The following is a 12,009-nucleotide window of genomic DNA, read 5'->3' as shown; positions in this document are numbered from 1 at the left end:
AAATTTTGATATAAATAAATTAATAATTAAAATAATTAAAAATGCTTTAAAATAAAATTTAAAAAATACTTTAACTTATATAAACAAATTATTAAGTTGAGTTGAGTTGTTTGTTTGTTTGGAATGGATTGGTTTGTGATATGTTTGGTACTGAATTGTGAACGAGTGAATTGTTGATTTAGTGATATCTCCTAGAAGAAGCGTTACTTTTCTCTTATCCATGAATATGGTCAAATCAAAGTGCTGAACTACATTAATTGTTAATTTTTTGAATAATTTGTTATTTGATTTCGTTTACATTTTTACTTAGATGATTGATTGTTTGTGGCTTTTGCCCAGCAGTTCTGTTATATATCCAACATATATTTTTCTGCGATAATATTTGTTTATAAAATTATTTTGACGTTTAATTTTATTAAGAAAGCTTTAGTAAATTTTTGTCCTCTCCTAATCACCTCTATGTTAAGATTCATATTACCTATAATTATTTTTTTTTATAATATTATAATTAATCAATCATAATTAAAAATTATGTAAAAATTCATTACTTAAAAATGTAGATTTTACATAAATTTTTTGATAAATCTCATATAATATTAAATTATGATTAATTAATTGTAATATGATGAATTGTAGATGATATAACCCCATTATACCAACATTTGTTTTACTCTATAAAGCATAAATCATGACGTGAGGAAAAGAATACCAAATCGACCATAAAAGCAATTCTTGTTATTTGATAAATTTTTTATGATCGAAAAGTGGCCCCTTTAGATCCAAGATTTTGATATCGGATCTCAATTGCTTTTCAAAAATCAAAGCAATAAGATATTTTTCTTAATTTTCGTATCCAGTTAAAAGTTTAATATTCAATTTAATATGAAAATGAATATTTTATAGTCATTTTTTATTTTATCTTCTTTTAAAATGAAAAGAAAATGATAATATATTAGTTAAACTCAAAATTTATTTTGATATTTAATAATATATATTCCTAGAGTAGAAAAAAAATGATATTATAAATTACTGCTTTTGCTTTATTTTTTTTTTCTTTTTATCAATATGAAAGAAAAATTATAAAGCAAATTGTACCACATTTTACGGAAAGGATTTCATTGTTTATGTTTGAATCTAATTCTTGAAAATTGTAGGGACCATTTATTCTTTAAATCTTTTCTACTTGCTCGGGCAAATAAAAATAAAAATAAAAACTTGAAACCTGGTCGCGCTTAAAGAAGAAGCGCATAAATCGGCCAAAAATAAGAAATACTAAAAAAATTGTGAGAAAGTAAACTAGCCGTTACGACCTAAATTTCAAATCTATTGGTCACTCCCCTTCTCTCTCTTCAATGGCTTTTCATTTTTCCATCATAGACAAAAGTTCAGAAATTCTCACTTCTCCAAACCCTAGGATTCTCTCTCTCTCTGCATGCTCCTTTCACTGTTTGGAAGTCTCAAATAATCTTTGATTTCGATCGAGAAATCTGAGTATGTGTTTTTTTTTTTTTTTTTGGCAATATTTGAGTTGAAAATGGAAAATAATTGAAGGAATTGAACTTTCCTTTTTAGAAATTAGTTTAATGTCCACTTATAAACTGAATTAAGTTCAAATTATCAGAAAATGCTTCATATTCAGATAATTAGAGAAAAAATTGATGCTAGAAAATGTGCGATTCGGTGCGATGATCCTTTTTTTTTTTTTGAATTTTTATTTTTATCATCAAAGTCACCAGAGAAACTTTAAATGCACCTTTGAGATTAACTTAATTTTGTAGCTATTATATTAATATGAATGAATGGTCCTCTTCTTATATCGGAAGATTTGGTATTTTCGCCTCTTTATTTTCATATTATTTTCAATTTCACTTACTTTTTTCTACTGATTTATACAAACTATCAAGCATGGCAAATTTTCAAAAGTGGCTTTTTTTCAGCTTCTTCAACATCTAATCTTCGGAATAACTAGGAATTTATAGGTTTCTATATGTTTACATTTGATTTTTTAGATTTGTTCTTAAATTGTTGGCCTTGTAAATTTGCTGATAAATTTTTTTTATTTGTTTGTAATTTGCTAATCATTTCCATTTGTAATTCATAATTCACAGTTTGAGTTTAAGCAGTAAGATTGAGTCGAATTCCTTAGGCACGGAGGGAAAGGGTTCTAACTGCATTACTTTTGGTCTTTCCAATTTTGAAAGACACAAAGGAAATAAACAAAAGATGACAGCTAGAACTCCAGTAACGCCTGCCAGTAAGACAGACAGGGGAACAGTAACAACCCCTGGAGGCCCAAAATCGAAGGAAGAGAAGATTGTAGTTACTGTAAGGTTAAGGCCTTTAAGTAAAAGGGAGCAACTAGCCAAAGATCTAGTAGCATGGGATTGCGTTGACGATCACACCATTGTTTCTAAGCATCCTTCTCAAGAACGCATAGCTCAGCCATCTTCTTTCACATTTGGTAACTTAACAGAACTATATATTAGTTATATACTAGTTGTTTTGAGTTTCATGGAAATTTGATGTTTGAGAATTTTCTTGTCTGATCAGATAAAGTTTTTGGTCCTTCATGTTTAAACGAAACGGTGTATGAAGGAGTAAAGAATGTTGCTTTGTCTGCTTTGGGGGGCATAAATGCTACCATATTCGCATATGGCCAAACCAGCAGTGGGAAGACATACACGATGCGAGGAATAACAGAGAAGGCTGTTAACGACATCTACCAGCATATAATGAATGTGAGACTAAGCTTCCCTTGAGTCTAACTAATTATTTTTGTTGTCCATAATTTGGTTTGATTTTATATCAGCAGTTTGGTGCTTAACACCAAACATTGCAATATGATGGCTGTGATTTTCTTAATTGATTTGTTGTTTATTTGAAATTGTTGCAGACACCAGAGAGAGATTTTACTATTAAAATTTCAGGATTAGAAATTTATAATGAGAATGTTAGGGACTTGTTAAATTCAGAATCTGGGCGCAATCTAAAGCTTCTAGATGATCCTGAGGTAATGGCCTCTGTTAACTTCTTTTCATAGGAAGGAAGCACTTATGCTTTCAATCCTCCTCTTTCTGTCATTTACTATATATATATATATATATATATATATATATATATTGGTTTAATCTCTGCTTGCAGAAAGGTACTGTGGTTGAGAAGTTGTTGGAAGAAACAGCAAGCAATGATCAGCACCTAAGACATCTAATTAGCATTTGTGAAGGTGATTAATGAAGCAATAGCTTTGAGTTAGCTAAGTTTTTTCCCTCTTAGAATGTGAGGCTAATTGTTTTACTTGCATTTTGTAGCTCAAAGGCAAGTTGGTGAAACTGCCTTAAATGATACTAGCTCACGGTCACACCAAATAATAAGGCTGGTATGAATGATGATTTCTTTTGGCTTTTGTAAACATATTCACTGCTCTATGAAAGCTAACTTGTAAATTTGTTTGGCTAACAATGTAGACAATTCAAAGCACTCTCCGTGAAAATTCTGATTGTGTGAGATCATTTGTTGCAAGCCTGGTAAGAATGATCTTATCCCCTCTCTACCTTATCAAATAAAATGAATAAATATGAGCTTTACAATCCACACTTGTTTTAGTAGTTATTAGATGGAAGGTCAATGTTGAGGTTTTACCCGGCCTCCCCCAGGCTTAACCAAATGTACCCAAAAACGATGTATGAATGTTGTTCCTGATGACAAACCATTGGACCAATACTTGCAGAACTTTGTGGATCTAGCTGGTAGTGAAAGAGCTTCACAAACACATGCTGATGGCGCAAGGCTCAGGGAAGGCTGCCATATTAACCTTAGTTTGATGACTCTGACAACTGTAATCAGAAAACTAAGGTCAGAATCTATCGTAGCAAATTTGTTCTTCATCTATCATTATTTTTCTTGGCTTTGGTTCCTTAATCTGTCTTGAAACTTTTCTGTGTACTCTGGAATAAAGTCTTCCTTTGATGAATGGGGAGAAAAATAATGTAACGAACTTCTAAAAAGTACATATTTTAATATTTGATGGTCAACTCCATCAACTTTTTAACCGACCTTGCATCTAGAGAAACTATAACTTGATGGTTCTAAATCTCACAAGTTCTGTACCTGGCTGTAAATTCGTACTTTAATAAAATTAGCTGCAAAGGATCATGTTCTTAAGCTAATCATATTGTCATAATTTGTGCAGAAGTTAAACTTCTTAACTATTCTCTTAACTAGGTGCTGTTGGAACTTTTGAACAACTTCTAATTGATTAATACTAGGAGGACGTGGAACTTGTGTAGATTGATGGGGCACTTCCATTTTTATTTTTAATTTTATGATCATGATTGATTTTTTACCTTATGTTAATGAACTATTTTGGTTTGCAGTGTTGGAAAAAGAAGTGGTCATATACCATATCGAGACTCGAAACTTACTCGTATATTGCAGCATTCACTTGGGGGGAATGCACGGACTGCCATTATATGTACTTTGAGTCCGGCACTAAGTCATTTTGAACAATCTCGTAATACTCTCTTCTTTGCAACCCGGGCAAAGGAAGTGACAAATAATGCACAAGTCAATATGGTACATGTTTTTTCGTACCTGCTTTACAGATTGACAAGGATTTCGAAATGGATGAACTTCTAAATGAATTGACATGAATCTTTTTTTCTCTTTTTAAAACATTATTAGGTTGTTTCTGATAAGCAGCTAGTCAAACATCTGCAGAAAGAAGTAGCCAGACTAGAAGCAGAGCTTCGCACCCCTGATCCATCTAGTGAAAAAGACTTGAAAATACAACAGGTAATAAGATATTAAAGATTGGTTTTTTTTGGAATCATTTTATACTGCAAATAAAACCATAAGTAATTGCATTTTCTGTTTTTGCTTTCTAGATGGAAATGGAGATTGAAGAACTGACGCGCCAAAGAGATCTTGCAAAATCTCAGGTGGATGAGTTGCGCAGAAAAATTGAGGAGGATCAGCAGGTTCCCTCTCTATCCCTCCTTTATCAATCACTTCCTGTTTTCTTTCTATCTATTGCTTGATTACTTTCAGCTTACTTTTTTGTCTTTGTTTATTAGACTATTGAGATCTCAAATCCACTTGAATCACCACATCCATCAGCGAAGAAGTGTCTATCTTATTCTGATGCGTTGTCTCCAAAACTTGATGGGAAGGAGATCGGCCGTAATGATAAAACAAGGAAAACAATGTTAAGGCAGTCTATGAGGCAATCATCAACTGCTCCTTTCACACTTATGCATGAAATTCGTAAACTTGAACACCTACAAGAGCAGCTTGGAGAAGAAGCAAATCGAGCATTAGAAGTACTTCAAAAAGAGGTGGCTTGTCATCGACTAGGTAATCAAGATGCAGCTGAGACAATTGCCAAGCTGCAGGCAGAAATAAGGGAGATGCGTTCTGTCAGGTCAATTCCAAAGGAGCTTGAGGTTGGAACTGCTTTAGCTCCTAACAGAAGTGTTAGTGCTAACCTCAAGGAAGAGATAACAAGACTTCATTCACAAGGCAGCACAATAGCTAACCTTGAGCAGCAATTAGAGAATGTTCAGAAGTCAATAGACAAATTGGTAATGTCTCTTCCAATCAATAATCAAGAATCCAACTGCGACGCAATCCCCAAAACTAAGAATCAGTCGAAAATGAAGTTAGTTCCTTTAACTTCTAGTAATGTTGCAAATCGGAAAAATTTTATAAAATCTCCATGCTCACCTCTATCAACCTCTCGGCAAATTTTGGAAACTGAGAATGAAGAAAATAGACCTCCAGAGGATGATGACATTGTCTGCAAGGAGACTCTCCCAGAGTCTGAGAAAGAAACATCCGTGAAGAGTGAAGAAGGTGGAGATGTCTCATCAAAGGAAGGCACTCCAGGATATAGACGTTCAAGTTCAGTCAACATGAAGAAAATGCAGAAGATGTTTCTGAATGCAGCTGAAGAGAATGTAAGAAGTATAAGAGCATATGTAACAGAACTGAAAGAGCGTATTGCTAAACTGCAATACCAGAAGCAGCTACTTGTTTGTCAGGTAAAACAATTGCCTTTTCCCTTTCTATATGATTTATCTTGCATCTTTTTCCATTTATTGGGAAATTTATTTAGTTTTTTACTTCGTTTAGGTGCTTGAGCTGGAAGCAAATAAAGCAGCTGGATACAATTTAGAGGATGATGAGAGCGCAATTGAACCAGAAGAACCCCTGGTTGCATGGGATGTAACCTTTAGGGAGCAAAGGCAGCAGATCATTGAGTTATGGGATGTCTGTTATGTCTCCATCATCCATAGGGCACAGTTTTATTTGTTATTCAGGGGCGATCCCTCTGACCAAATATACATGGAAGTGGAGCTTAGGCGCTTAAATTGGCTGCAACAGCATTTTGCAGAACTTGGAAGTGCAAGTCCAGTTCTAGTAGGAGATGAGCCCACAGTGTCTTTGTCATCAAGGTTCTCTCTCTCTCTCGGAACTTATTGAAGTACGCATGTCTCTTGTTGCTTTCAGTTGATTGTGTTAGCTAATTATCTCTGCTTGAAATTTGTGTCTGTTTTCTTGCAGCATTAGAGCCCTGAAGCGTGAAAGGGAATTCCTTGCAAAGAGGTTGACCTCATGTTTGAGTGAGGAGGAGAGAGATGTATTGTACGTTAAATGGGATGTACCACTGGATGGAAAACAGAGAAAACTGCAATTCATAAACAAGCTCTGGACAGATCCTCATGACGCCAAACACATAGAGGAGAGTGCTCAGATAGTGGCAAAGCTTGTAGGGTTTTGTGAATGTGGTAACATGTCAAAGGAGATGTTTGAGCTCAATTTTGCACTACCAACTGATAAGAGGCCTTGGATTGTGAGGTGGAATCAAATTTCAAACCTTCTTAATTTGTGAGAGAAAACTTTTTGTTTGTAAATACTTCCCAACTCTGTACATGCAAATGAATTTTTGGAGTCCTTTCTCCAAATGTCCTACTTTCATCCATCCTCACGGTGTGACCAATCAAGCACACTGTCATTGAGGATTGTTTGAGATATTCTTTGTACTCTTCATGTTTCAATAAAGGTTTAGTTCATTTGACTTCCAGTTGCTTTTGTCCTAGTGAAATTAAAATGCTGCAACTACCTATTAGGGAGACTTGGAATCTTTTCATTACCTCCTTTTAATTTTCCGGGTGATGGCTGTAGTTTGCATTTGAAGAATGGGATACAGTATGATGCTCCCTTCTGCATTAGAATGACCCAATGTAGGCAGCAGCTCCACTGAAATCCAAAATTTTTTTGGTAATTTTCTGCACCTATCGTCAAGTTTAAGAAATGTTTTAATGAAAGAGGATGATTACAATGAAGTATCATTGATAATTGATACTGAATTTAGACTGCTGAGATGAGATCATAATCTTAGTTTAAAGTTGATTTGGAAGATCAAATTATATGTGTTTTTTTTTTTCAGGATCAAGCTTTAATGATACAAAAACTAGTATCTTTTTTGTTTTGGCACAGGAAGCATTTCTTATTATCATTTCTAGATTTTAGAGAAGAGTCTGGACTGATCATTTGCTGAAGTAGACAAGAAAACGAAAATTTAAATAAAGCAAAAGAGCAAGCAGGCAAAGAGCTAAGTAGTAGTTATGGCAGGATGATTGTAGTAAACTTCAGGAAACATTTCTGGGAAGAGTAATATATATTCTAACTCGAAGCTCTTAGCTCGGAGCTTCCCACATTTACTCTGTAAGAAAGAAAATAGAAAGGAAGAAAAAAAAAAGGTGAGAAAAAAAAAAACGAAAGTTATTTTCTTTTTATGTTTGGTAAAAAGATGGAAAATAGAGGAAAAGAAAGAGGTTATAAGTAAAGGTAATTTATAAATAAAATTATTAATTTAAGTTGAAAGAGTGTTTTCCTTCCTTATTTGGAAGGTCTGAATTTGAAGGGTAGAAAATTGTGCTACCAAACGGAAGAAATGATGGAAAGAAAGTAAATTTTCTTTCCACCCTCTTTCCTTCCCCTTCCCCTCTTACCAAATGCAGTGTTAAAATCACGATGCGAATGAATTTATGGTTTCATAACCTTATGCTGGTTTTCGGCTTTGGTTTGTCTAAGGCCCCATTGGAATTTGGAAGGGGTTCTTGTTGTCCTTGAGGAATTGGGACATGCAGTAGTACATATTTTTTTAAGTTCAACGAATTTTATGTGGGAAAACCCTATCCAGCACTCTAGCACAGAGGCTCCAATAACTTGTATTACCTACAACATTGGATAAATATAATTAAATTATGGTTTCAATCTAATTGTGCCTATAAATGTTAGATGGATTTGGCTTTTATTGTTTGCACTTTTTTGGCCCTACAAAGAAAAACAAAACTGCAGCTCATCTCTAGGACTGACAGAATTCCAGAAAGCTCATGCTTTTCTTAGAACATGACAAGTTATAAATTGTATCATATCTGAAACCAACTGATCATCTATTGCTGATAATGAATATGGAAATCTCAAAAAAGTTATCAGATTACATTTCTGAGTGAGAAAAAAGAGAAATTCTGCGGAGTGAGAGTGTCAAAAGGACATGTTGTAATAATCCAACACTGACTTCCATTAAAAAAAGTGCTTCTGCAACAACTAGTACCATATGATAGATCTCACACAAACAGTCAACAAATCGGTGACATGTGACCATGACCCCAACATATTATTTTCCACAGAGCTAATCTTAGTGCTTTTACTAGAAGCAGCAAAACATGATATACCACACCACAAGTACAACTATATAATAATTGAACTAATTTCTCTCTATCCCTGATCCAGCCTTAAGACTTTGTTTCTAAATTCATATTCTGCAGCTAGAGATCAAATAGAGAGAAGAGTTTAGTGCACCTAGCACTTTGGGAAGGGAGTACCACAAGTGGTAGCAACCTTCCTGGCATTGCTGGTGTTAATAAATTTCTTGAGGTTGGGATTCTTAAGGTATTGGCAAAGGCAAGGCTTCTGTTCCTTGATCTTGCTGCAGCACAATTGGGATGGTGGAGATGAAGATGTTATCGCGCTCACGCAGGAGCTCAGCTGTGTTGGGCTGCATGTCACTGCCATTGAGACCTGTGCTTCAGCCAGCAGGAGCACCACCAGGGCACACAATGCAATATATGATGGCTTCATTTTTCTCCCCTTTCTGTTTTTCGCTTTCTATAACTTCGTTTTGTGGAAAGAAAGTTTATGTATATGATGGGAGAGAGATCAGATAACTTATGTATAGATGTGATGTTTGCTGCAATTGGCTTTGGTTTCCCTCTAAATTTATAGATGTGTGTTTGGCGAAATGGAAATTTAAGATGAAGTGGAAATTTTCATGTAGCATTTACCTTTAGTTGCCAGGGAAAAAGCAAATTGTAAAATATACATTGAGTTTGGCCCACTTCTATCATAAGTTCGGTGCCTTACTAAATGAAGAGCTGAAATCCCATAGACTGTGGGATCCAAGCAAGCTAGTGAAAACTACTTGATCTAATGATTTCAAGTCACTAACAAAAGAGAACAATTCAAAAGAATATTGGTCAAATGATTTGAGGAATTAGTTAACAATTTTTTTTTTTAATTGGATATAGCTTTGATTTGATTATGTATTTTTTATGACAATTAACGAGGGGCATTCATGTATATAAAGATTTTCCTCTGTATACATGGTGTGAACAGAATGAAAATCACTTGAATTTTAGCAGGAACATTTTCATGGGGTCAAAGGTTGGCTGATAAATTGATGGCCACCGAGATTAGATCTTACAATTTATATATTTATATTTATTTATTTTGTAATTAACACATACAAAATATAAAATTATCATGTTAATTATAATTTGTGTTATCACATTAAAAACAAAACTCATCTTTAAAGTTTTTATCAAATTTATATATAATTTTTATTAAATTTTAGATTGTGTTGTTTTCGTATTTTTTATATATTAGTTTGATAATATATTATCATATAATATTTAAAATTTATGGACTATGCTTTTCAGATGGTTCTATTTATACTCATGTATCATATGCTCACAGGTCCAGTGAAATTGGAGGATTCAGGCTTTTGCTTTCTTTGTCTGACAACTTTGTTCAATTAAATTGATCATGACATTGATACCAAATGTCTGATCAAATCATAAATCTCCCTGTTTACCAATCCCCATGTCTCTCTTTTCCACATCTATCTATTTTATAAATATATTTTTGATCTATATATATGATGATTTTTAAAGTAAAAAAATGGAAGTAATCTTCATCTGACTCATCCTAAATATAAACTGCACCTCCCCAATCCCAAGGTTCAAAAGGCTTACAATTTGATACCAATTGCATATTAAACTCTTAAAGTGATCACTATTCTCTCATGATTAAAATTACAATAAAATTGTTGCCAATCAAATCCATGAGTATCAATTCTTCAATATGCACCAGTTAACCTCCACAAAAGTTCTCTTAAATCCTTTTGTATTCAGTATATGTTCTTTCCAAAATCTGACATTTTTGCTGTTTATTGACAAGCTTTTTATTCATGTTCTAAAGAATTAAAAATCAGATAGAGAAAAGTAGAATTTTTCATGGAACCAAACAATATATATATATATATATATAGTGCATAGTTTTATTATTTTCTTGTGAAAGGGAACTACTGTGCGTTGAATGAATTCTATAAAAATAGAACTTAAAATAGAAGATAAAGAAGCGAGAATATTGGATACTAATTATCTGAAATTAAGATTAGACTAAACTGCTAGATTTTTTTTTTCATATGTAAAAAGGAAATTTAAATTCTTTACTTTTTGCACACGTAAATTCATATTCCTATTATTGAGCTAAATGATTGATATATGCCTTCCAAACGGTTTAAATCTGACTCACAACTATTGATATTAGTCATGGATACAGTAGCATCCGGTTCTTTGGACCTCACGATGGTACAAGCAAGAAAACTCAATGCCCCAAAAGAATGTAATGTAGAAAAACCCAACATGTACTATTAGTTAATCTCTTTGGGTGATTCATAAAAATGTGTGTAAAGTAGGAATGTGAACGTGACCTCACATCTCAATGTACTAAACAAAATGTGTAGAAGTAGAAGGGAGAGTGTGTGTGCTACAACTAATTAACCCAACTCATCATGAATCAATTTCATCCCGTTTTGATTAATGTTATACATGAAACTGCGCGGTGCCCACATTTTGAAAATATTGTTAATTCTTTCCTTTCGGCTATACATGTTGCATATTGAACTTTTAGTACTCATTGTGCAGTCACATGCGTTGTTCATCATTAATTTGACTTTGCACTTCAATTTCACTTTATCCAGCTTCATCTAATTAGTCGGAAACCATGCTCCCACTATCCTATAACTATAGTACATGGTTCTAAATTAACGCAATAGTCAGAATATCGGTGTAACTTGTTGATAAAATGCTAAAATTTTAATTTTAATGATGAAAATTTAAATCATTACAGTTTCAAATAAAAAAAAATTAATGTAATGAATTGTGTAGATGTCAGCGCAGATAAGGGATTTATGGAAGAGTCTCTCTTGTTAGTAGCTCAAGAGACCGAATTAATAGGTCTTCTTATGTACAACAAAACAAAATTGCTAAATACTAATTAATTTATGATCTAAATATTTGTAAAATTTTTTATTTGAAGATTCAACAGTTCATTTTAACGAATTTAGGATTTTAGCTTCTTAGTTTTGATTAATTGAGAAATTTTGATTACAAAAGTTGAAACTTAATTATAGTTGCAAAGCTTATCAGTAGCTATATGTAGCCATTAGATCACTTATTAAAAGAAAATATTATTTTTGTTTGCATTTTATCAATTTTCTCTCAAATAATCAAAATAAAAATGCTGATCCTAAATTGACCAAAACAACATATGTTGAATATTGATGTAAAAATTTTTACAAATGTTAGATGCAAAAATGGACAATTAGCAACTAATAAAACAAAAATAGACAAATGAACCATGGTGCGTGCTAGCCCTACTTTT

At 33.1% G+C, this 12,009-nt stretch overlaps 1 protein-coding gene and 1 pseudogene across 1 annotated transcript; one reads left to right on the top strand and one right to left on the bottom strand.

The window, feature by feature from the left end:
* Window positions 1-1,240: 1,240 nt before the first annotated feature.
* Window positions 1,241-7,080, top strand: LOC111289788 (kinesin-like protein NACK1). The gene is made up of 14 exons (XM_022881106.2): window positions 1,241-1,491; window positions 2,109-2,461; window positions 2,551-2,738; window positions 2,894-3,010; window positions 3,142-3,223; window positions 3,309-3,376; window positions 3,465-3,524; window positions 3,728-3,852; window positions 4,374-4,572; window positions 4,681-4,791; window positions 4,884-4,976; window positions 5,073-6,038; window positions 6,130-6,452; window positions 6,562-7,080. Exons 2-14 carry the CDS (start codon window positions 2,224-2,226, stop codon window positions 6,887-6,889), a joined length of 2,898 nt encoding a protein of 965 aa, XP_022736841.2. The 5' UTR covers window positions 1,241-1,491; window positions 2,109-2,223; the 3' UTR covers window positions 6,890-7,080.
* Window positions 7,081-8,561: 1,481 nt separating this feature from the next.
* On the bottom strand, window positions 8,562-9,273 carry LOC149516143 (non-specific lipid-transfer protein 2 pseudogene; annotated as a pseudogene).
* Between the last annotated feature and the right edge of the window lie 2,736 nt (window positions 9,274-12,009).

Source organism: Durio zibethinus, chromosome 11, assembly GCF_047325235.1.
Source record: "Durio zibethinus cultivar Kanyao isolate XHJ-2024 chromosome 11, ASM4732523v1, whole genome shotgun sequence".
Lineage (NCBI taxonomy): Eukaryota > Viridiplantae > Streptophyta > Magnoliopsida > Malvales > Malvaceae > Durio > Durio zibethinus.
Note: the sequence above shows the minus strand (reverse complement) of the source record. Positions and strands in the feature narration are given on the sequence as shown.